This window comes from Balaenoptera acutorostrata, chromosome 21 (genome assembly GCF_949987535.1).
Source record: "Balaenoptera acutorostrata chromosome 21, mBalAcu1.1, whole genome shotgun sequence".
In the NCBI taxonomy this organism is placed as follows: Eukaryota; Metazoa; Chordata; class Mammalia; order Artiodactyla; family Balaenopteridae; genus Balaenoptera; species Balaenoptera acutorostrata.
This window is the reverse complement of record NC_080084.1, coordinates 27938397-27961239: the sequence shown is the minus strand read 5'-3', so window position 1 is coordinate 27961239 and position 22843 is coordinate 27938397. Positions and strand designations below refer to the sequence as shown.

The 22843-nt window shown below is 46.4% G+C and overlaps 1 protein-coding gene across 3 annotated transcripts in view; it reads left to right on the top strand.

Moving 5' to 3' along the window:
• Positions 1 to 21333, top strand: part of TDRP (testis development related protein) — a 54028-nt gene extending 32695 nt beyond the window's left edge. For 2 of the 3 annotated variants that reach the window (XM_057537454.1, XM_057537455.1), the window contains exons 3-4: positions 17093 to 17196; positions 18892 to 21333. In XM_057537454.1, the coding sequence (XP_057393437.1) occupies positions 17093 to 17196; positions 18892 to 19237 (450 nt within the window). In that variant the 3' untranslated portion in view covers positions 19238 to 21333. Of the gene's footprint in view, positions 1 to 16791; positions 16976 to 17092; positions 17197 to 18891 lie in introns of all 3 variants that reach the window. The other variant, XM_057537456.1, reaches the window with a different exon arrangement.
• The last annotated feature ends 1510 nt before the right edge of the window (positions 21334 to 22843 follow it).

The following is a 22843-nucleotide window of genomic DNA, read 5'->3' as shown; positions in this document are numbered from 1 at the left end:
AACCCCACTTAAGTAGGTGTCGCGTTGTGCAGGGGCAGGGTCAGCATGACCCACCCACCCCCGGTGCTGTCTCCATTTCTCGTTTTGCTCATTTCTTGGCGGAAGTCAAATCCTCCACCTCCTCTTCCTTCTAATAGGAAGTATGTGGTACAGAAGTGAATGGAGGGTGGGAGTGCGCGAGGTAAAAGTCCTGTGTTACCTTTGCTGTTTCTGGCGTTCTCCAGGCCTGTGTAGAGAGGACACAGCAGCCGCCACGCTACAGCAACGTGGTGATCGCGGGCGCAGCTCTGCTCCGAGGCTGCACCCGTCGTTTACCATCAGTTCAGGAGCCACTGTTTAAAATCAGTGTTTAGGATCAGTGCCATTTAGTGAGTTGTGTGTCTCAAGTAATTTTCAAAAGGAATGAGGGATTGAGTTAAGATGAGAGTTTTTTTCTTTTATCTATTGATTCTTATCTCTGGCTCTTACATATACGTGTCTACCTTTAAGTTTATTTTTGCAGTAGTAACTTAGAATACTGCCGTGACTTATAAACACTAGCTACCTTTGGTCTGATTTTTACATGTGTTTATTGGCATCTTTATGCAATTTGTAATTGCTCTGTTTTGATACTTAGAACAAGTTAGGTTCTTACTACTAGTTTTAGTAGTATGATTGTAAATACCTAAAATTTTAGAATAGCTGATGATTATGTGATTGTTATACAGTTAACGACGATTAGCTTCTCATCCCGCTGTGGGAGTGGAGAACTGAATCTAAATTTCTGGTAGGATTATGGGCTGTTCTGTCACTTCTGCCCTGGAAACCACGCATGTAACCTGCACGGGAGCCTGGGAGGAAGAGGGGAACCGGGCCCCCCATCAGCCTTCCCTTCCTGCTCTGCCCGCTGCTGGTGGCTCACTGGCACCCCTCTCTGGCGGTGAGAGCTGAACGGTCTCGAGGAGGTGGCCAAGCTCGCCTTTCCTAGGACAGAGGCCCACGGCGGCAGAGCAGGAAGGGCCGGGACAGCGGTGGTGGTGGTGCTATCAGGGGCTGGAGGGAAGTGCAAATAGCCTGGTGCCCGCATGTGAAGGTGGGGCAGCGGCCTCGCCACACGAGGGTGAAGCGTGGGAACGGCTACCCTCTGGGCCGAGGAGACCTGGAGCTGAGACCACGTGCATTGGAGCCTGCCCCTCCTCCTGGGACCGTGGGCAGGGGGAGGGGGGCTGGCAGGAAGGCCAGCTGCAGAGGGGCAGGAGGGCAGCATCCCCACTTGGGGCCTGGTTTCAGGTTTCTAGCTGTCCTGGCACCGCTGCTCCCTGGCGAGGCCTCCTCCTTCCAGGCCTCTTCACTGGAGGGTGTGCACACTTCCTTGCATGATTTCTGTGCTGCTATGCAGAAAGCTGGGGTTTGTGAATAATCATTTTTATTTTTTCTCAACCTAAGCCTCGTTGACGTATTGGTTATCTGATGATACTGGATTTGGCAGCTTTTTTATTCCCATTGCTGTGATTGAAGAGGATATTCAAAGGTTGTTGGAAGTGGGTGGGAGTAGATGGAATTTTCCTTTGGCTTCTGGCAACAGGTTAAGTTCATCCGTCTGAAATATTTCTAGCAAAAAAAATCCGCGTATTTTGGATCTTGGTTGGCAAAGTGATGGATTATGTTTCTTCACTGGGATTGCTTCTTCCAGTTTCTTTTAAGCGTCTTTGTCTTAGTGTGATCGGACTGCTGTAATTGAACACCACAGACTGGGTGGCTTAAACAACAGACATTCGTTTCTCGCAGCTCTGGTGAGGACGCCTTCCTGGCTGTAGGCTTCTTGCTGTGGAGGAAGGGCTGAGGAAGCTCTCGGGGTCTCTTTTCTAAGGGCACTAATCCCATCACGAGGGCTCCACCCTCAGGACCTGGTCACCTCCCAAAGACCCCCCTCCTAATACTATCATGTCAGGGTTTAGGATTCCAACATGTGAATTTTGGGGGGAAAAATACATTTAGACCATGGCCTTCCATGTGCTGACAAACAGCATTTCTCCCTCCTGAAGGCCCTTCGGCCCCGGAGTCTTAACCAGAGGGCCTGCATAATGAGCCTGTTATTAAAGCCGATTAGCACTTAGCGCCTGGGGTGCGTGGATTTGTATGGAACAGTTAACGCTCCTACTGGATTAGTTGTTTTCAGCACTTGGCAAACCTGTTGCACAGTTTGTACCAAGGAAGGTTGTAGTGGGCAGTGTGTATGGGTTTTGATTTTCCAGTTACATAAGTACTCCACATGTATTAATTAAAGTTTGTTTTCATCAGGCCTACAAGATTATATGAAGGTTATAATTTATATTGGTTACATAAATTGAGTATTTAAGTCATCATTTAAGGTTAATTTTTATTTTGGGTAAATACTTTGTTAAAAAATTTGGTGTGGCAAGGAAAAATTCCCTTTTCCCCACTCTCTAAATCGTGCTCTAAATAAGTAATTACCACTATAACATACAATTAGCCAGTTAGTTTTCAAATAGCTCTTTTAAAAAGGACATAAGGTAGAAGTTTTTCAGAATGGGAAATGATTAAAGATGCAGCTTAAAAGCTCTGAATGAATTTATTACGTTTGGTTCCGAAACGTGCAAAAGCCAAGAGCAGAGTTCTTTTGTCTTAACCATTGTCTGTGTTTGAATAGTTTTTGGTGTGTTAGAATTTAAACATTCCAAGATCTCTGTGTTCACTTCCTGAGATAGTAGAGCACAAAGAAGTCAGTGAACCGGGAGTGTGAACGGGTAGTGTTTGCAGGAGGGCCGAGTGCTGAGCTTCTCCTCCTGAGACGCTTTGGGTGATAATAAGGTGGTGGCCAAGTGTGTGCAGATCCAGGGCAGGTGCAGAGACCCGGGCCACCTCTGTGGGGACAGCGTCCACGGTCCTGTGCCTCCTGAAGAGATCTCAATTTGTACCTCATTTGGGGACTTGTTTCTAGCTTCAGGACTTTTAATAACACTTCATAGCTGCACCCCAAGGCTAAATGAGCGAAAGAAAACCGAAGGAAAAGAAGGGCATGTTATGCAGAAGACAGCGTCTCGGGTGTCAGGAAAGGCCGAGGGCTGCCGACGGCGGGGGCCACAGAGCTGCTGGGAGCTGTTTAATGACAGAAGATCCGAGTCCTTTCAGGCCACGAGTCCTCCCCTTCTCTCTGGCTGTAGAACAGAAGGCTCGCCTGACCAGGTCCTGTGTCTCCTGAGCTGAAGACCTGGTCACATGACCAAGCTTCTCCCATACACTCGGCCTTCCCTAGTCAGAGAAGATCCTGTTTTCTTTCGTTTTGCCCATTTTCCTACTAGGTTGTTTTGATTTTTTTTTTTTATTGTTTTATAAAACTCTTTATATTGAGGACTTTGGATTTTTATCATTAAAAATCCAAAAACTTTTGCAATCTTTCCTAGAAAAATAGCTTGTTTTTTTGTTTTTCAAATTCAGAAAGAACTGTAAAGTTTATAATTAAATAAAAGAAGCAGTACTCATTTCTCCGCTCCCCACCGTGAGTTCTGGTCTCAGAAGTTACCCCTTTTAATGTTGAAGCTCTCTCTCAAGATACCTGCCTGCAGGTTACCAAGCTCAGTGCTTATCGTACGTTGCAGAGAGATTCTGTAGAAAGCGGCCTCTGTAGAGACTGGCCCCTGTGTGTATAAACTGTTTGCTCTTTGCTTCTGGGTTTCAGAGGGAAGCACTTTTCAGAGCAGCCTTTTCTGCAGCATTAGGGAGACGTTTCCCACGGGCACGGGGTTGAGATGTGTTTTATTTGACCTGTCCCCTACGGGGCAGAATCCCACATGCCCTCAGTGGCCTCTGTTGCGGATCAGACGTTTTCCGACACCTGAGAATGCACTGCTGCACATGTTCCTATCCGCGGCGTCTGGGAGGCGTGGTCCCCCCAGCAGGGAGCTCTGTTCTAACTGGGGGCTGCTGCCGTGGCCACTGCGTGTCTGTCTTTGATTCTGGAAAACCCTCAGCCGTGCTCTTGCTTTTCCTCATGAAACCCATCTTAGCTGCGTAGCACCCTGACTCTGGCTGAGCTCTGCCCTGCGTCAGTTTCTATCTGGCGACTTGCCCTGTCGCACTGAGGTCTCCTCCTCCCAGAAGACTCAGTATCTGCTCGGTAACACCTCACACCCTTTCTGTCCACCGTCTGCCCTTTAGTTTCCTGGGGCCTCCTCCTGCCTTGGCCCCCGCCAGCCAGCCCTTCAGGGATGCCCTGTTCCCTGCGCTCTCCGACTAGGACACACGGTCTGCAACTGTAGCTGTACTAAAGGGGACACGTTGCGTCTCATGTCTACCTGCCACCCAGTTCTCCAGTTCACAGTTTTTGCTCTTCCCTCCAGAGATCCTGTCTGCATGTAATACACATAAACACAGAAGGACATGTCAGTACACACATGCACGCCCAGATGTCCTAAGTACACAGAGTGTGTGTGTCCCCAGATCTGTACGGGCAGCTGGTAGCACCGCTGGCGTCCTGCTGGGGGGTTGGTGTTAGTCCTGCGGCCCCTTCTGCCCCCAGGTGTGGATGCACCGTGTCTGCCTAAGGAGGCCTCAGCAGACAGGCGTTCGGGTCACCCTCCTCGGGACTCTGCAGTGTATTTTCCTGCTCATGCTTTCGGTACAAAGATGCACTTTGCTTTGAATCACGAACCTCTCTCTTTTCTTCCATTAGCATGAATAATTTAGTTGACTGTCAAATGATTAGGGTATTTAAAAGATTTAAACATAGTTGAGCAAGTGACCAAACAAACCAAGTAACCAAAGTTTAATTGGTGGTTGATCAGGAACATTTTTCATATTTTAGAAACTACTACATGTATTTGTTACTATCAGTGAACGCAGTTGTAACATTGCACACTCCAGAATGAGTGCATGTCCCCACCAAGGAGCATTTCCACAGCAGACCGTTGTACAGAATGTAGTTTTCAGAGCAAGCCACGTGAAGCCTTAGCTGTTTCTCCACTTAGTCCAAGGAGTTTGTGTAGAGTTCTTTGGTGAGTGCCGTCCCGACAGATTAAGACTGTCAGCCGGATGGATGCAGAGCCCCCGGCTGCGGAGTGGCTGCCTCTGGTCGGGTTCAGTGCAGGGAACGGAGGGCCCTCGGCTCACCCCAGCCGTCCCTAAAGCTCAGTGCACTAGTGGGGGAACCGCTGTGTCCCTGCGTTGGGCAGAGGGAAAGCACAGGGACACAGTCAAGCCAGCACGCGTGCCTCACTCTACCCGGGACGGGGATGGGGACGGGGAGGGCGCAGGTGCCTCTGTTACCCCCAGGTCCTCAGCAGGTGTCGTCCTGCCTCAGGTCTGAAGAGTGTGCCTGAAGTGTGTGTGTGTCATCTGAAGGGTTTTCTAAATTGAGATACAGGTGATGTACGATATTATATGCGTTACAGGTGTGCAACACAGTGACCCAGCTTTTAAAGGTTATGCTCCATGTATAGTCATCATAAAATGCTGGCTGCATTCCCTGTGCTGCACAGTGTCTGATGGGCAGGGCTGAGGGCCGGGCGCCCCCTCGGCCTCACGCCGGCCCCGGTCCCCCTGGTCCCCCTTCACACCAGGGGCCGCTCCCACGCCCTCCCTCCCGTTTCTGTCTCTGCCAGCAGCGGCGGGACCGCCTTCCTCTCAGACCTCTTCACCTCGTGCGTCTGTGAGCCTGTGAGGGCCCCCTAGCAGTTTTCCCGGAGCCGGAGAGCTCTAGTCTGGAGACGGGGCCTGGGATTTGGTTTCACAGCTTGACCTAGAGGCCTGGACTGGGCTGTGAAATCAGTCTCCTCCAGGATTACCAGTTTCTCAATAAATTCAGTGTTTAAACATAAAGTGGTTGTGAGTTCTAAAATTTAGAAGGGTTAGGAAATTAGGCTTTTTTAATTACATTTTAATCGGAACCTTGGCCGTCGCTGTCCTTTGGGACACACCAGACTGAGCCCCTTCCCGTGCGGGGTACTGAGGGCAGGGCCTCGGCCCCGGTTTGTGGCTTGAGTCATGCCCACAGCACCCACTGCCTCCAGAGTCCCCGGGCAGAGTTGGGGTGCTGAGGGGGGGCTCTGGGGAGGCTCCCGCCCGGCCCCAAGCCACCCCACACTGCCCAACCTGAGTACTTCTCACTCCGAAGCAGCTTCGCGACACGGATCCGAGCCCTTCCTGGAGCAGTGGTGGCCCTCAGCCCGCCGACAGCATGACTCTGGAGTTGGGCTCTGCCCTGACACAGCGCATGGCCTCCGGCTTCAGGCGGCCGGCCCTATGCTTTGACCTCTTTGATCCACACAAGGAAACGCACTCCTGGGCAGATGACTGTGGGGTGACAGCACTGCAGTAACGTCACCTGGTGCAGACGACCATGACACCGAAGCTGAACTCCACCCCTGCGGGGTGACAGCAGTGTTTTCCTGCTAAAAGATTGGGATGCCTGACCTAAGGAAGAGTAACAATTTTTTCCTGATGTTTGACCTTAAATACCTTTAAAAAATAATTGCTTTTATTAAAGCATTCACATGCCATGGGATCTGGACTGGACCAGTACCCTCAGGTCACGTGGCATCCACAGAAGCCACCAGAGCACTGTGTTGTATTCTTCCTCTTCGTCCCTTGCATTAGTTTCTGATTTTCAGAGATATTCTGGCATAATATTTCCTTCGCCCCCATCATTGAAATGGCTCATCTCATTTATCACCATGCAGTTTTCATGTAATTTTTCTTGTTTGGGTAAAATTTGTGTTTTGATCCTCTTTTGGACCAAGAGTTGCCCTGGCAGCCTGGGGGCAGGTAGCTCCTGCTTTCTCACAGTGCACGTATAACCAGACACTTCTAATAACTCAGTTACACACTTTGCCAGAAAAATTTGAGATGAGAAACCTGCATCTGTCACATTTGGATAATTAAAGCACTTAAAGCTAGAGCTTTATATTTGAGGAAAAACAAGAGTAAATGCAAATGATACTATATTTTGGTCTTTAACTTTGGGACATTTTGTTCAATATTTTAAGATTACAAACTGTGAGACCGAGTTGGAGGGATGGCAGCTTAGAGTGTTTAACTTGGTCAGATAAGGCTCTTTTTTCCAGATCCAAAGAGACGAAGTTCACAGGTCTAGTTAGTTTGCTTTTTTCCAGTTTTAGGAGATATAACTGACACACAGCGCTGAATAACTTTCAGATGTACAGCACAGTGACGACTTATATATATTTCGAAATGAGGACAACAATAAATTTAGTTTGAGGACAACAATAAATTTAGTTAACATCCATGGTCTCATAGATACAGAAAAAGGGAACATTATTTTCCTTGTGATGAGCTCTTAACAGCGTTCTCTTGACAGCTTTCGAATGCACATTACAGCATTGCTGACCATGTCATCACGCTGCACATGGCCAGTACTTGTTTATCTTATAACTGGAAGTTTGTGCCATTTGACCACCTTCCCCCAATTCCACCCACTCTCCTTTGGTAACCACAAATCAATTTTTTTTTCAAGATTCCATTGATAGCTGAGATCATATGGCATTTGTCTTTCTCTGTCTCACTTATTTTCCATAGCGTAATGTCCTCAGGTCCATCCATGTTGTCACAAAAGGCAGGATTTTATTTTTTTATGGCTGAGTAATGTTCCATTGTATATATGCCACATTTTATCCATTCATCTGCCAACGGACACTTAGTTGTTTCCATATCTTGGCTGTTGTAAATAGTGCTGCTGTGAACATGGGGGTACATATATCTTTTTGAGTTAGTATTTTTGTTTCCTTTAGATCAATACCCAGAAGTGGAACCTGCTGGGTCACATGGTAGTTTTTATTTTTAATATTTTTGAGGAACCTCCACACTGTTCTCCACAGTGGCTGCACCAGTCTACATTCCCACCAACAGTGCACGAGGGCTCCCTTTTCTCCACACCCTCTCCAGCATTTGTTACTTCTTGTCTGTCTGATGATGGCCATTATGACAGGTGTGAGGTGATATATCTCCTTATGGTTCTGATTTGCATTTCCCTGATGATTTGAGATGTTGAGGACCTTTTCATGTACCTGTTGGCTACCTGTATGTCTTCTTTTGAAAATTTTCTAGTCAGATCCTCTGCCCATTTCTACACCATATTGTTTGCTTTTTGTTGTTGTTGTTGTTGTTATTGAGTCGTATGAGTTCTTCAGATATTTTGGATATTATCAGGTATATAGTTTGCAAATATTTTTTCTCATTCTGTAGGTTGTCTTTTCACTTTGTTGATGGTTTCTTTTGCTGTGCAGAAGCTTATTTGTCTGATGTCATCCCACTTATTTTTTATTTTGTTGCTTGTGCTTTAGTGGTGATTTCCCCAAAAAATCATTGCCAAGACCTATGTCAAAGAGCTTTATTTTCTTATGTTTTCTTTTAGGAGTTTTATGGTTTCCAGTCTTACATTTAAGTCTTTAATCTATTTCAAGTTAATTTCTGTGAATGGTGTAAGATAGGGGTCCGATTTCATTCTTCTGCATGTATTTGGCTGTGTGGCTTTCCCATGACCATTTATTGAAGAGACTGTCTTTTCTCCATTGAATATTCTTGGCTCCCTTGTCAAGTATTAGTTGACCGTATATGCATGGGTATATTTCTGGGCTCTCAGTTCTGTTCCATTGATCTATGTGTCAGTTTTTATGCCAGTACCATACTGTTTTGATGACTATAGCTTTATAGTATAGCTTGAAATCAAGAAGTGTGATGCCTTTTGCTTTGTTCTTTTTTCTCAGGATTACTTTAGCTATTCAGGGTCTTTTATGGTTCCATACACATTTTAGGATTGTTTCTGTTTTTTTCACTTCTGTAAAAAATGCCATTAGAATCTCAATAGGGATTGCACTGAATCTAGAGATGGCTTTGTGTAGTATGGACATTTTAACAATATTAATTCTTCCAACCCATGAACATGGGATACCTTTCCATTTATTTGTATCTTTTTCAGTTTCTTTCATCAACGTCTTACAGTTTTCAGTGATCTTTGACTTCCTTGGTTAAATTTATTCCTAAGTATTTTACGTTTTAGATGCCGTTGTAAATGGTATCATTTTATTTCTTTTTCACATAATTTATTGTTAGCTTGTAGAAATGGTACCTATTTTTGAATATTAATGTTTTAAATTTATTTATTTATTTATTTCTATTTTTGGCTGCGTTGGGTCTTTGTTGCTGTGCGCAGGCATTCTCTAGTTGAGGTGAGCGGGGGCTACTCTTCGCTGCAGTGGTGGGCTTCTCATTGCAGTGGCTTCTCTTGTTGCAGAGCACGGGCTCTAGGCATGCAGCTTTGGTAGTTGTGGCACGAGAGCTCAGTAGTTAGAGCTCACAGGCTCTAGAGCACAGGCTCAGTAGTTGTGGTGCATGGGCTTAGTTGTTCCGTGGCATGTGGGATCTTCCCGGACCAGGGCTCAAAGCCATGTCCCCTGCATTGGCAGGCAGATTATTAACCACTGCGCCATGAGGGAAGTCCTGAATGTTAATTTTGTAACCTGCAGCTTTATTGAATTTATTGATTAGTTTTAACAGGTTTTTTTTGGTGGAGTCATTAGGATTTTCTGTATATAAAATCATGGATTCTGCAAATAGAAACAGTTTTCCTTCTTCCTTTCCAATTCTGATACCCTCTATTTATTTCTCTGGCCTGACCGCTCTGCCTAGGACTTCCAGTAAGTACTGTGTTGAATAGGAGTGGTGAGAGTGGACATCCTTGTCTCGTTCCTGATCTTAGGGGAAAAGTTTTTGACCTTTCATCATTGAGTATGATGTTAGCTGTGGGCTTTTCATCTGTAGTCTTTATTATGTTGAGGTATGTTCCTTCCATACTTGAGTTTTTATCATGAATGTTGAAAATTTTGTCAAGTGCCTTTTCTGCATCTACTGAGATATTTCTTTTCTTTCGTTCTATTAATGTGATGTATCACACTTATTTGATTTGTGTGTTTCAACCATCTTTGCATCCCAGGGAAATCCCACTTGATCATGGTGAATAATCCTTTTAATGTGCTGCTGAATTTGGTTTGCTAGTATTGAGAATTTTTGCATCTGTGTTCATCAGGAAAATTGGCCTGCCTATAATTTTTCTTTTCTTGCACTGTTCTTTTCTGACTTTGGTATCAGGGTAATTCTGGCCTTGAAAAATGAGTTTACGAGCGTTCCTTCCTCTCCGATTTTCTGGAAGAGTTTGAGAAGAATTAATGTTAATTCTTCTTTAAATGTTTGATAAAATTCACCAGTGAAGCTATCTGGTCCTGGACTTCCCTTCATTGGGAGATTTTTTAAAATTACTGATTCAGTTTCCTTACTAGTGAATGGTCTGTTCAGATTTTAAATTTCTTCTTATTCAGTCTCAGTAGGTTATATGTTTCTGAGAATCTTTCCATTTCATCTTGGTAGTCCAGTTTGTTGGCATGTAACTGTTCATAGTATTCTCTTATGGTGGTTTGCTTTTCTGTGATATGAGTTGTAATTTCGTAGTAGCTTCTTATGATCCTTATATTTACATGGTATCAGTTATAATGTTTCTTTCATTTAGAATTTTGATTTTGGTTGTTTTCCTTGGTGAGTCCAGCTAAAGGTTTGCCAATTTTGTTTGTTTTCAAAGAACCAATTCTCAGTTTTGTAAATCTTTCTATCATTTTCTTGTTCTCTATTTCATTTATTTCTTCTCTTTATCATTTTCTTTATTCTACTAACTTTGGGCTCAGTTTGTTCTTTTTTTTCTACTTCCCTGAAGCACAGAGTTATGTTATTTGGGATCTTCCTTGTTTCTGTGTAAACGTGTCTCTTAGAACTGCTTTCATTGCATCTGTAAGTTTTAGTATGCTGTGTTTCCATTTTTGTTTGTCTCGAGATAAGTTTTATTTCCCCTTTAATATCTTCTTTGACCTGTGGGTTGTTCAGGAGAGCCTTGTTTATTTAGTCTCCATGTATTCATGCAGTTTCCAGTTTTCCTCCTTTTACTGATGGTATATGTTGTGGTCAGAGAAGATACTTACCGTACTTTCAGCCTTCTTGAATTTGCTCAGACTTGTTTTGTGGCCTAACATATGGTCTGTCATAGAAAACGTTCCATGTGTGCTTGAAAGAACGTGTATTTTGCTGTCATGCTATAGAATGTTCTGCATGTGTCTGTTAGGTTCATTTCATCTATAGTGTTGTTCAGACTCACTGTTTCCATATTGATTCTCTGTCTGATCTATATCCACTGTTGAGAGTGGGGTATTAAATTCCCCAGCTATTACTGTATTGCAGTTTATTTCTCTTTTTAGCTCTGTTAGTTTTGTTTTGCTTTTTTGGTCACACTGCATGACTTGTGGGGTCTTAGTTCCCCAACCAGGGATCAAACCCAGGCCCTTAGCAGTGAAAGAGCTGAGTCCTAACCACTCACTGGACCACCAGGGAATTCCCTTAGGTCTGTTAGTTTTTACTTTATACATTTATGTGCTCCAATGTTGGGTACATAAATATTAATTGTATCTTCTTGATGGATTGACCCCTTTATCATTATATAATGGCTTTCTTTGTCTCTCTTTACCATTTGTAAAGTCTATTTTGTCTTGAAGTATCCTTTTCCATCCATTCACTCTCAGCCTTTGTGTGTCTTTAAGGCTAAAGTGAGTCTCTTTGTAGGAAGCATATTGTTGGGTCTTGTTTTTTTATTCCATTCAGTCATTTTGTGTCTTTTGATTGGAAACTTTAGTGCATTTATATTTAATTATTGATAGGCAAGACACTTTGTTAATTTATTTCTGGCTATGTGATAGATCCATTGTTCCTTGCTTTTTATCCTGCTCTCTTTTATTGTGGTTTTTGTTTGTTTTTTGGCTGCCTTGGGTCTTAGTTGCTGCGTGCGGGCTTTCTCTAGTTGCGGCGAGTGGGGACTACTCTTCGTTGTGGTGCTTGGGCTTCTCATTGCAGTGGCTTCTCTTGTTGCGGAGCATGGGCTCTAGGCGCATGGGCTTCAGTAGTTGTAGCATGCAGGCCCTAAAGCGTGCAGCGTTCAGTAGTTGTGGCACACGGGCTTCAGCAGTTGTGGCTCATGTGCTCTAGAGCGCAGTAGTTGTGGTGCACGGGTTTAGTTGCTCCGTGGCATGTGGGATCTTCCTGGACCAGGGATCGAACCTGTGTCCCCTGCATTGGCAGGTGGTATTTAACTTCTGTTTCTTTTCCCCCTCACATCTTAGGTTACTGATATTATAGTTTACGTATTTTTTACGTTGTATATCCAAGGACAGATTATTGTAGTTATGATTATTTTTAGTACTTTTTTTCTACTTTTAAACTAGAGTTGTGATTTATGCACCACCATTATTACCATAGTACAGACTCTAACTCTGACTATAAATTTACCTGTATTAGTGAGTTTTACACTCTCTTCATATGTCTTTATGATGTTAATTAGAGTCCTTATATTTTGCTGATGAGCTCCCTCAGCTTTTGTTTGTTTGGCAGAGTCTTTATCTCTCCTTATTTCTGAAGGACAGTTTTGCTGGTATAGAAATCTTGGTTGACAGTTTTTTCTTTTACTCTTTTATAACATTTTATAATATTGTATGTTAATTATAATTCAATAAAGTAAAAATTTTAATAATTAAAAAAATATTTTGAATATCATCCCATCCTCTCCTGGCCTGAAAAGTTTCTCTTAGAAATCTCTCCATAGTTTTATTGGGGGAGGGTAGTGGGTTCCCTTGTATGTAACTTGTCTCTTTTCTCTTGCTGCTTTCAGAATTGTTTGTCTTTGACTTTTAACAATTTAATTGTGTGTGTCAATGTAGATGTATTTGGGTTCAACCTATTTGGGATCCTTTGGGTTTCATGGATCTGGATATCCATTTCTCTCCCCAGGCTTGAGACATTTTCAGCCATTATTGTTTTAAATATACTTTCTGTCCCTTTATCTTCTCCTGGAATTCCGGTAATGTAGATATTGTTGTTTCTGACTGTGTTCCACAAGTCCCTCTGGCTTTCTTCATTCTTTCTTTTTTTTTGCTCCTCTGACTGGATAATTTCAGCTGTCTTCCAGGTCACTGATCATTTCAATTGTTTCTCTGTATTGTGAAGGCTAGTTTTGAAGCTCTCTATTGAAATTTTTCAGTTCAGTGACTGTGTTTTTCAGTTCCAAGATTTCTGGTGTGTGGTTTTCTTTGTTTTTCATGGTGTCTACTTCTTTGTTGAACTTCCTGTTTTGTTCATGTGTTGTTTTTCTAATTTCATTTAGTTGTCTTTGTGTTATTGTGGTTCACTAAACTTCTTTAATAGGGTTATTCTGAATTCTTTGATAGTTCATAGATATCACATTTCTTTAGGGTCAGTTATTGGAGCTTTATTAGTTCCCTTTGGTGGTGTGACATTTACCTGCTGTTGTGATGCTTGATTCCCTACGTTGTTTTCTGCGCTTTTGAGTGAGTGGGTTCCTCTTCCAGACCTTATAGATTCTTTGCTAGAGACAGTTCTTGACCAGCTTAGTTTGGTTTCTGGACCTGTCAGCTGCTAACGTGCTTGGGCTGATGGGGCTATGTGTGTTTACTTTGGGGCAAGGCCACTGTCTGAGCCCTGGGCCCTGAGGTTGTGTTGGGTGGGGGGATTGCTGCTGGCTGACAGTGTTCAGACAGGTTGGCTGGCTTGGTTCTCTGCCCAAGTGAGACTGTAAGAGGGACTGCAGGGGCCTGGGTTCTCTGGTTAGGCTTCACAAACAGCCAGGATGGGACGCTATCCTCAGCAGTAGAGGGGGCTGTGCATTAGCTTCCGTGCCCTGGTGGGGCAGCAGGGTGGGCCTCAGGGTCTGCCCGGCTCAATGTTTGGGATCCCAAATCAGACTGGACTGTGCCTGAACTCCCTGGCTAGACAGGGCCACCGGTTTTGCTCTGCAGAAGGGAAGAACCTCAGGCTGTGCCCTGCACTCAGCTGCCACCATAAGCAGGGCTGCTGGAGAGACAGCACCGCCTCCTGTGTGCTCTGCCCAGGGCCCCTGGTCAGGTGGGCTGAAGGCTGTACTCAGCTGTGGGCGGGCCGTGGATTGGTTTCCCCTCCCAGGAGCAGCAGATGGTAAGGCTCTTTGTGGTCTTGACTCAAGCTGACCCACGCCCCAAGTTCCCTTGTCAGATGGTGCTGCTGGCTTCGCTTTGTGGGTGATCAGCTCTGCCTGTTGGACTCTGGTTGGCAAGGCTGGGAGCTTTACTCAGCCGTGGGCAGTGCTGTGAATTCACCTTCTGCCCAGGCAGAGCGGGAGGCCCGGAGATCCCAGTTGGGCTTTGTGCTCACGTGGGGCAGTAGACGAGGTGTGACAAAACCCTCCTGCTAAATTGCTCCAAGAGAACGAGTTTTGGTAAGTTATGGATGGTAACTTTCTTTCTAGGATTTCATAGGTTTTCCTCCCATGGGGCGTGAAGTACTTTTTTCAACTGAGTTATGGGCACAAGGAAAAGTAATTCTTCCTTGTTCAGAGCTGAAATTCACTTTCTCATCTCTTTTGGACAGCTTCTCGGGTACCGCTCAGAGTTTCATAGCGTATCATGTTTGTCTTCATTTTGGGGCCGTCCCTTTCTCCCTGGCTCTCATCTCACTTATAAAGAATTTTTTACCCTGGCCCTTCTGACTGCAGGAAGCATTTGAGTTTGTCACCTCTGCCCTCTGAGGATGGAAACTTCCTCACCCCACACTGCGAACGGCACTTGCACTCCACACAGCCCACGGTTCCAGTTGAGCTCAGGAGCGCTTCCGTGTCCATGGGCACCCTTCATGTGGCGCCTGTGGAGGGCAGCCTCCCTGAGATCAGGGGCAGAGCCCTTGGGCTGGGACCTGCTGGGTGGCTGCAGTCATGTCTGTGGGTGACATCCCCATGTCCCTCTCGGGGTACAGTTCAGGTGTAAACGTGGGCACTGCAGGCAGAGCAGGTTTGTCAGTGAAGGAGCGGTCTGGCTTTGACACATTCTTTTGGGATCGTTAAGCCTAGTGTGACGGCCACGCTCCTGTAGGATGTGCCTGGCCCGGTGGGTCTCCCTCAGGCTGCCAGCCGGCCGTTCGCCCCACGCTGTACGTGAGCGCTCACCACTCAGAACCCCCACTGCCCTGTCTGTAGACGTGCCATCACTTGTCACTTACTAGTCACCTGCCAGCAGAGAGGGGTTTTCGCACCTGGTCTCTCTGATCTCTTCCGGGTGCTGTGGCAGCTGTGACCTGGGACGTCTGCTCGTTGGGGACGTGGAGCCTCGCTCTTACGTCACCTGGAAGGTACTGCCAGCCCTTGAGTGACGTGTGGCAGTGGGACAGGTGTCCTGAGTCCCCACAACCAGAGGCCTGGATTCACACACTGGGGACAGATGTGGCATCCGAGGGGGTGGGGTCACCTACAGGTTCTGAGCCCGGCCGGACTAGGGGCACCAAGGCCAGCCCGTGGAGGGAGAGGCGGGAAGAAGGCTGCCCTTCTCGAGGGGCAGCGAGGTGGAGGCAAGCCTGGTGGGCAGTGTCCAGTGGGAGGTGTGGGTCTGAGGTTTGTTAGAGCTCAGGGTCTGGCATGGGCCCTTATGCTCCCCACGGAAAGGTGGTGGGTGACACCCAGAGAGCTCTTCGCCTCACGTGCATCCCTGCACCTGCCCAGAGGGCGAGCGCATCTGTGTTTCCCAATTACAGGTGAGAAGAAGCTGGGAAGGGAGGGTTTAGAGGCAAAGGAGAGGGGAGAAGGGGGAGAATGCCCTAAGCCGGTGACACGTTCCTGCAGTGTGGGCCTCCTGGACTGAAGGGCACAGGTGGTTTGTGTTGAGGTTTTTATTATTTTAAACGTTTTTAGATGCTCCTTTTGGTGGTGGTTTTATCTCTAGTTTCCCCCAAGCTCTGGGGCCCACATCTAAGACTTACCATCTCATTTAGATCATCTCAACGATTTGTAGTACCATCTCAGTGATCTGTAGTAAGTTTCTCCTGTAGGCTACAGAGTGGTTGCCCTAGAACTCTTTTTCCCCCCCAGTTTTATTGAGAAGTAACTGACACGCCTCACTGTATAAATTCCACACGTGTAGTACGATGCTGTGACTGACGTACGTCAGGAAGTGATGACCACGCTAGGGTTAGTTACCACCCATCATCTCGTGTAGATACAGGAAAAAGAAGGAAATAGGTTTTTCTCCTTGTGATGACAACGTAGGATGTACTCTCTTAACAACCTTGCTGCACAGGCAGAGAGTGGGTTCCGTCCAGATCACTGCAATAAAGCAAGTAATGCCAAGTTTTTGATTTCCCAGCGTGTATTAAAGTTGTGTTTATGCTAGATTGTAGTCTGTTAAATGTGCAGTAGTATTATGTCTTTAAAAACGTAGACACCTTAATTAAAAAATGCTTAATTGCTAAAAAACATGCCAACCATCATCTGAGCCCTCAGCGAGACATAATCAGCCCTGGAGGGGCGAGCGCGGCAGGGTCGCAAGCTGTTTGTTTCCTGTTCTGTGGATGGTCTCAAACCAGTGCTCGCTTGCGGCCTCCTGGTTCAGGTTTCAGTGCTGCTGCATTTTTAACATTTCAAAGCATTTAAAGCCAGGTCTGCCCTATGGGAGATGCCCTCCTCCATCCCCTTCAAAGAAAACCAGCTGCAGTTGGTGTGATTTTGGGCTCCAGGGACATCAGAGTGGCTCACGGTAAAGGCACTTGACACGAGACTTCTGGAGATGTACTTCCTTTTCTCCATTCCTCCCTTATTACTGTATCTCTTTGAATCTAAGATGCCAGGCGTTAATTACATCCTGATTTCAGAAATGAAAAAGTACAAAATTATTTGTCTTAGAATAAACAAAAACGTGTGGTTTCTTCTCAAAGTCCACCTGGAGGTTGGTGCAGCCCCCCACCTCGTGTCAGGAGCCCCACCATCCCGACCTGGTTTGGCTGAAGTGTGGTCAACTGATCGTCCGTTATTAAACGTGGGTGGGTTTACCCACTGTCCTCACTGGGTAACGGAGATTACCTGCAACTGATGGGAAAAGTCGGTGTGCGGATACGGCAGGTAAGGAAATCGGCGCCAGCTTCTGTGCTGAATGTCAGCCCCGCAGTTACTGCAGAATACGGCTGTGACCTGTTTATTTACTATGTCAGATGTGATCTTTTCTTAACCTTTTATTAGGTTCAGGGAGCGAGTTTCCGAGGCTGGAAAGAAGTGACTTCGCTGTTTAACAAGGATGACGAGCAGCACCTGCTGGAAAGATGTAAATCCCCCAAGTCCAGAGGGTGAGTAGCTGCTGTCTGGACGGCGGCCGTTCCAGAGGCGGCGGAGAGCAGGGCTGTGTGCGGGGACGCTGAGGGCTCCCTTCCCCGTGTGAGGAGACAGAAATGAGCTCTACTGATTTTGACAGTAAGCACTTAGAAAGATTATGGAAAAGTGGAAAAAAAGCTTCTCTGACCAGCTCTCAAACTTAACAGGAAATAGAACTTATGAGTCTTAAAGCAGCTTGTAGCCATGCTTAAGGTGTGTAGTAGTTTCAGAAAATCAAGGAAAAAAACCAGTTAAAAATGCAAAGATTGATTGTAAACTGTAAAAGATTTTTAGAAAATTGGGGCTTCCCTGGTGGCGCAGTGGTTAAGAATCTGCCTGCTAAGGTAGGGGACATGGGTTCGAGCCCTGGTCCGGGAAGATCCCACATGCCGCGGAGCAACTAAGCCCGTGCGCCACAACTACTGAGCCTGTGCTCTAGAGCCTGAGAGCCACAACTACTGAGCCCATGAGCCACAACTACTGAAGCCCACGCGCCTAGAGCCCGTGCTCTGCAACAAGAGAAGCCACCGTAATGAGAAGCCTGCGTGCCACAACAAGAGAAAGCCTGTACACAGCAACAAAAACCCAACACAGCCAAAAATAAATAAATTAAAAAAAAAAAGATTTTAGAAAATTGAATATATTTAAGCTGACAGTGCTGCTAGTTTATTATAAATATTTTGAAAGTTTAAAAAATGTATTTAGGGAGTTCCCTGGCGGTCCACTGGTTAGGACTCTGCGCTTTTGAGCCCGGGTTTGATCCCTGGTTGGGGAACTAAGATCCCACAAGCTGTGCGGCATGGCCAACAACAACAAAAAAATGTTTTTAAAGATGAGAATATAAATTCAGTGACGACCTAGTGGAATTGCCAGCAGCAGGTGACTCCTGGTTGAGGCTGACTGTAGAGAGGCTTCTCCTCTGAGGACCGAGTGCCTCGGCAGCACTCATGACCTGCCAACACTGTCTGGCCCTCCCCTGCCTCTGACCCCGTGGTCGTGACCTCACGCGCCCTCTCTGCAGGGACTGTTTAAGTCAGTCCTCCTGGATGTCAGGGTGGCAGCTCACGGGGGGCCTGAAAACACGCCTGTGTCCTGGCCCCTCAGTCCAATTAAATGAGACTCTGAAGGGGTTGGGCCTGGACACCGGCGTTTTTACCCCTGTGTCCTGGGGATGCTCCCGGCAGCCAGGCTGGGGGACCGCGGCCAGAGCCCTGAGCCTCCGCAGTCGGCCGTGTTTTCCTCAGAGTGCACGGCGCTCTGAGCTCTGAACGTCTGAGGCTGCAGCTCTGAATAAACCTGTGGAAAACGGACATGGTAAATGGAGTAACCCCCCATTTCTGAATCTGGACCTGGGGCTTCTTTTCTCAGGTTTGTTCAGAGACAAGCTCAGCCTTCCGTGTGGCCTTGAGACAGTCCGCTTTTTTCTCTTCTGAGAGTGACTTTGCATTTTGCCAAGTGTGGTACCTTAAATACAGTGTTCACAAGTTTCCCTAATCATGTGTAGTGACTGATTTTTCCTTATTAATATTAATATTTCAAGTTTTACACATAAATTGTGAGCTTTCCAAACAAAACTTTTTTTAAAAAGAACCTTTTATTTTATAAAATAAACACAACTTGAGGCTCTGAGATGATTGATCACCAACACTTAACTCTTCCGTCTCCTGTAGAGCTAACTTACGATTAAAAGAAGACTTGAAGACGGAGAAGAAGTCTGGATTTTGGGACAATTTGGTTTTGAAACAGAATACACAGTCTAAGAAACCAGACGAGATCGAAGGTTGGGAGCCTCCAAAACTTGCTCTTGAAGACGTGGCAGCCGACTCGGGCGACCCCATGAGTGACCGTCTGTCTGGGCCGGGCTGGGAGGAGGACGCCAGGGGCTCCACCAAATACACCAGCCTGGCCGGCGCCGGGAACAGCTCTCGCTGGAGCCTCAGGTCAGCGGGGAAGCTGGTCAGCATCCGTCGGCAGAGCAGAGGCCACCTGACGGACGACTGGGAGGAGCTGGAGTGACGGCCCCAACTCCCGCGTGTTCGCAAACCAAAATCTGCCTAATTTTGCACCTTCGTATCTCATTTCATTCAGATTCCTAGAGTTTGCTGTATCATGGTGTTTTTTTAGTAGAGTATCAAGTTTGGTCCTTCCCAGATGAAAAGTGCAGAGAATCTGCCCTGTGCCGTTTTATTTGGACTCTCCTCTTCAAATGCTTACTTAGGAAATTCCTCAGTGGACACAAACAGGGACCACACGTCGACTGCCTTATGTGGAAACGTCCTCCTGTCGTCCACGTGTTGCTGAGACTGGAGGGCGTGAGGTTTCTGCTGTCTGGGAGAAGCGCAGTGGTAATTTGCATTTTGCCACAAAACCGTCTTCCTGTGTCCTCGGTTGCAGTTCTTTGTTCCGTGGCTTGATCCCTTTCTCTGCATGTAGCACATACGTGTAGTCTATGACGCAAGAATGTAGCAGCTGCACAATTCTCTTCTGTTGCCAGAAACCTGCAATCCAGGTGTAAAATGAATCTTCCAAAGGTGGTGTTACATTGTGTTAACTCTTCTTTTGTACTAAATTTTAAAATATGCAAGCAGAATAAATCCTGGAGAAGCGAAGGCTGTATCTGATCAGTGTGAACACACTGTCTGCAAACGCATCTTCATCTCCAGCCTCCCGTGAGCCCATTAGATGGTGACAGTGGTTCTTACCTTGAGGTTTTATTTTTACTTCTCCTGAACTTTTAAATATTGATCTTATTTTCTTCTAAAACTTTGTTCTCCGTTTTTGATTGCAGATTAAAGAATGCTATAAAGCATGGATCAGTTTTAGTAACTTGACACTTAATTTTGTTTGGAAAATAATAACTCGCTCGTTAAGAGTTAAAACTGTATGTAAAATGATGAAAGTGCCTCTCTTCTTTAACACCCAGGGTTTTGTTTTCCCAAATGAGAGACTGGCTGGTTTGGGCACGTCACTGAGGCGTCTCGTGTGTCTCCAGACTTGCTTTCTGTCTCCCTGATAGACTGGCCCCTTAGTCGGGTACCCGTGCACGTGTGTCCTCAGCAGGACACCTCCGATCCCCAGGAGTACGTGTCTATCTCAGGTCATGGTGGCTTCACAGAGAAGGTATAGGGGTTTTTTGGTTAAAAACGAAAACCTCCAGTTACACTGTGCATTCCTCTCTTTAAAAGCCACTGTCCTCAGTGTTCAGTGAGCAGTTCTGTGCTGTTCCACGTAAGGGGGTGTCATTTAGCATTTCTGTGGACTCCGGGGGGTGACACTGTCTGCCTGTCATCTGTCATTTCTCAATCAGTCATCTGTCTACACTCTGTCATCTCCAGCCATCTATGTACAATGTATACCTGTCCTCTAACCATCTCTCTCTCTCTGTCTACATAGCGTCCATCAGTCATCTATGTCCATCTTTTTCTGAGACAAGAAGTTTACTTCACTGAGCCTTGAAAGGGGGACATGTAAGTGGTGGTAAAATCCAGTTTGCGTTAGAACCTTGAAATGGTTAATACTGGAACTGAAAACCGCGTTTCCTCAGGTAAACAGTTCAGTACATAGACTGTAGTCCTTCTCCCTAAAGAGACGCTTGCCGTGGCTGCAGACGAGCTCCAGACCGTCGTTCACGCGAGGATTTTGAAGCAGGAGCCACGGGCTTGCCTTGGGCTAATCCTGTGTTGAGGTGCAGGGACGCAGACCTCAGGTCCGAGGCTCTGGGCAGGGAGCTCGGTGTGGGGATGGGGACAGCGTCCCCGCCGTGGGGAGCCTGTGCCCGTGTGCTGTGACGCTCAGTGCCTGTGACACACCCGTGGTGCACAGCCGGCAGGACAGCCCTTCATACCATTGTTCCTCAAAACCAGACCGGGGTTGGAATATGCACATAAATCACACTTACCTACAAAGATTAACGTAAAAATGAATTTTTCTTCTGTTGTATCTGATTAAACGAAGATAACTATGTGGGTTTTAATATAAATATTTATTGGTATGCTTTGGGGGAAAGATATTTTTTCTTGATAGAATTTACCGAAGCATCTTTGTTTTGTTCACTGGCTGATGAGAGAACAGGTTTGTTTGAATTCTGTAAAAACATAGCTTCTCTGTGTGAAGAGTGCAGTGTCTGCTCTTTCGACTGTCGTTTTTAACAGGAAAGCGACTGGCTTCAAAGAAGGTTGAATTCACCCTTAATGCTGAGGTTTTTTAAAATAAAAACATGCTTTACATACTCTGTTAGTTTGCACGGTTACCGGCATCTGCTTCCGGTGACTCAGTCACTCAGAGCTGACGGCACCTGTCTCGACACCTTCAACCTCGTTTAAGATGCCAACAAAATGTGTAGACTCGTAAATAAACGACCAACTTCAACCTCAGCTGTCGGGTGTATCTTTTGTGTAGTTGAACGGATGCTGTTTGGGCACAGCAGGCGCTGCGCCTGCCCTGCCCTGGGCCCTGCTTCCGATTTCACTGCAGTGACTTCACGCGTTAGAGCCCGAAGCAAGCCTCTCCTCAGCACCCAGCCGAGAGGAGTACGTTCTTTACTTAATCATCTTCGTCTTGTAAAAAGGTTTCCATCTGTTTTTCCTAAACAGTGGCCTCTTCTGGAGAGAAACCCTGACCTCCCTTAGGGACTGGGTGACCGCGATGCTGTCTCAAGCCAGGTGACACGTCCGAGTCCCACCGCCTTCCTTTCCCGTGGTGTGCGTGTGTCTGCCTTTCCCTTGCTGGTCTCCTGGCCTGTCCCTGCCCTCGTCCCCTCTTCTTCCCCTCCCCGCCACCTCACCCACTCCTGCTCCTGTCCTGCTCTACACCTGCCTCTGGGGGCGTGTGGTTCTGCTGGTGGCGTCAGACCCTGAACCTCAGATGCTCACTCACGGATGTACGTCACCAGATATTTTCCAACTGTTGTCACAGGCCAGGGGACTTTCTCTTCTTTCTCCCCATTTACTTCTAGCCATTTATCTACTTTCTAGTTTTTATGGTTCTCAGTTGATATTTGATTGAAGAAGGGCAGAACACTATTTAATAAGCTTTAAAGAAATGAATTGGCTAAAAATTTTTTCACTTTGTGATAAAATAGTCCAAAGGGGGTACAGATGGTGCTGAATGACTAACCAAGGGACCTGCTGCTGCCACTGCTTTCTTTTGGCAGAAGAGCGGTTCTGGGTGATGGATGCGGGGCAGGAATGCCCTCTGAGGGGGTTTCCCAGCGCCTGTGCCCTGAGGACAGGCACCGTCACTTCCTAGTAGTTGCCGCTTCACCACAAGGGTCTGATGGGGCTGCGACCTGCATGTGACGCTGTCATGGTGAGTGTGTGTCCTCACGGCTGTGTTCTGTCATTTGTAATCGTGGATACAGGACCCGGCCTGGTCCAGAACTGTCTGCAGGGCACCTCCTGGGTTGCAGGGTCCCTCGGGGCTCCTGGGGCAGGGGGTGGGGTGGGGTGGTGGATGGCCACATCCTGTCCCAGCCTGGTCCACTCGGTGCCGGCCAGCTGTTACGTTCAGCCAGCTGAATGCACCTGTTTTCAGAAAAAGCACTACTTTGTAACCTAAATGGCTTTCAATTTTCGAAAGCCACGAAGAGTCACATTGCAATGAAAAATCACCAATCTTCACTAA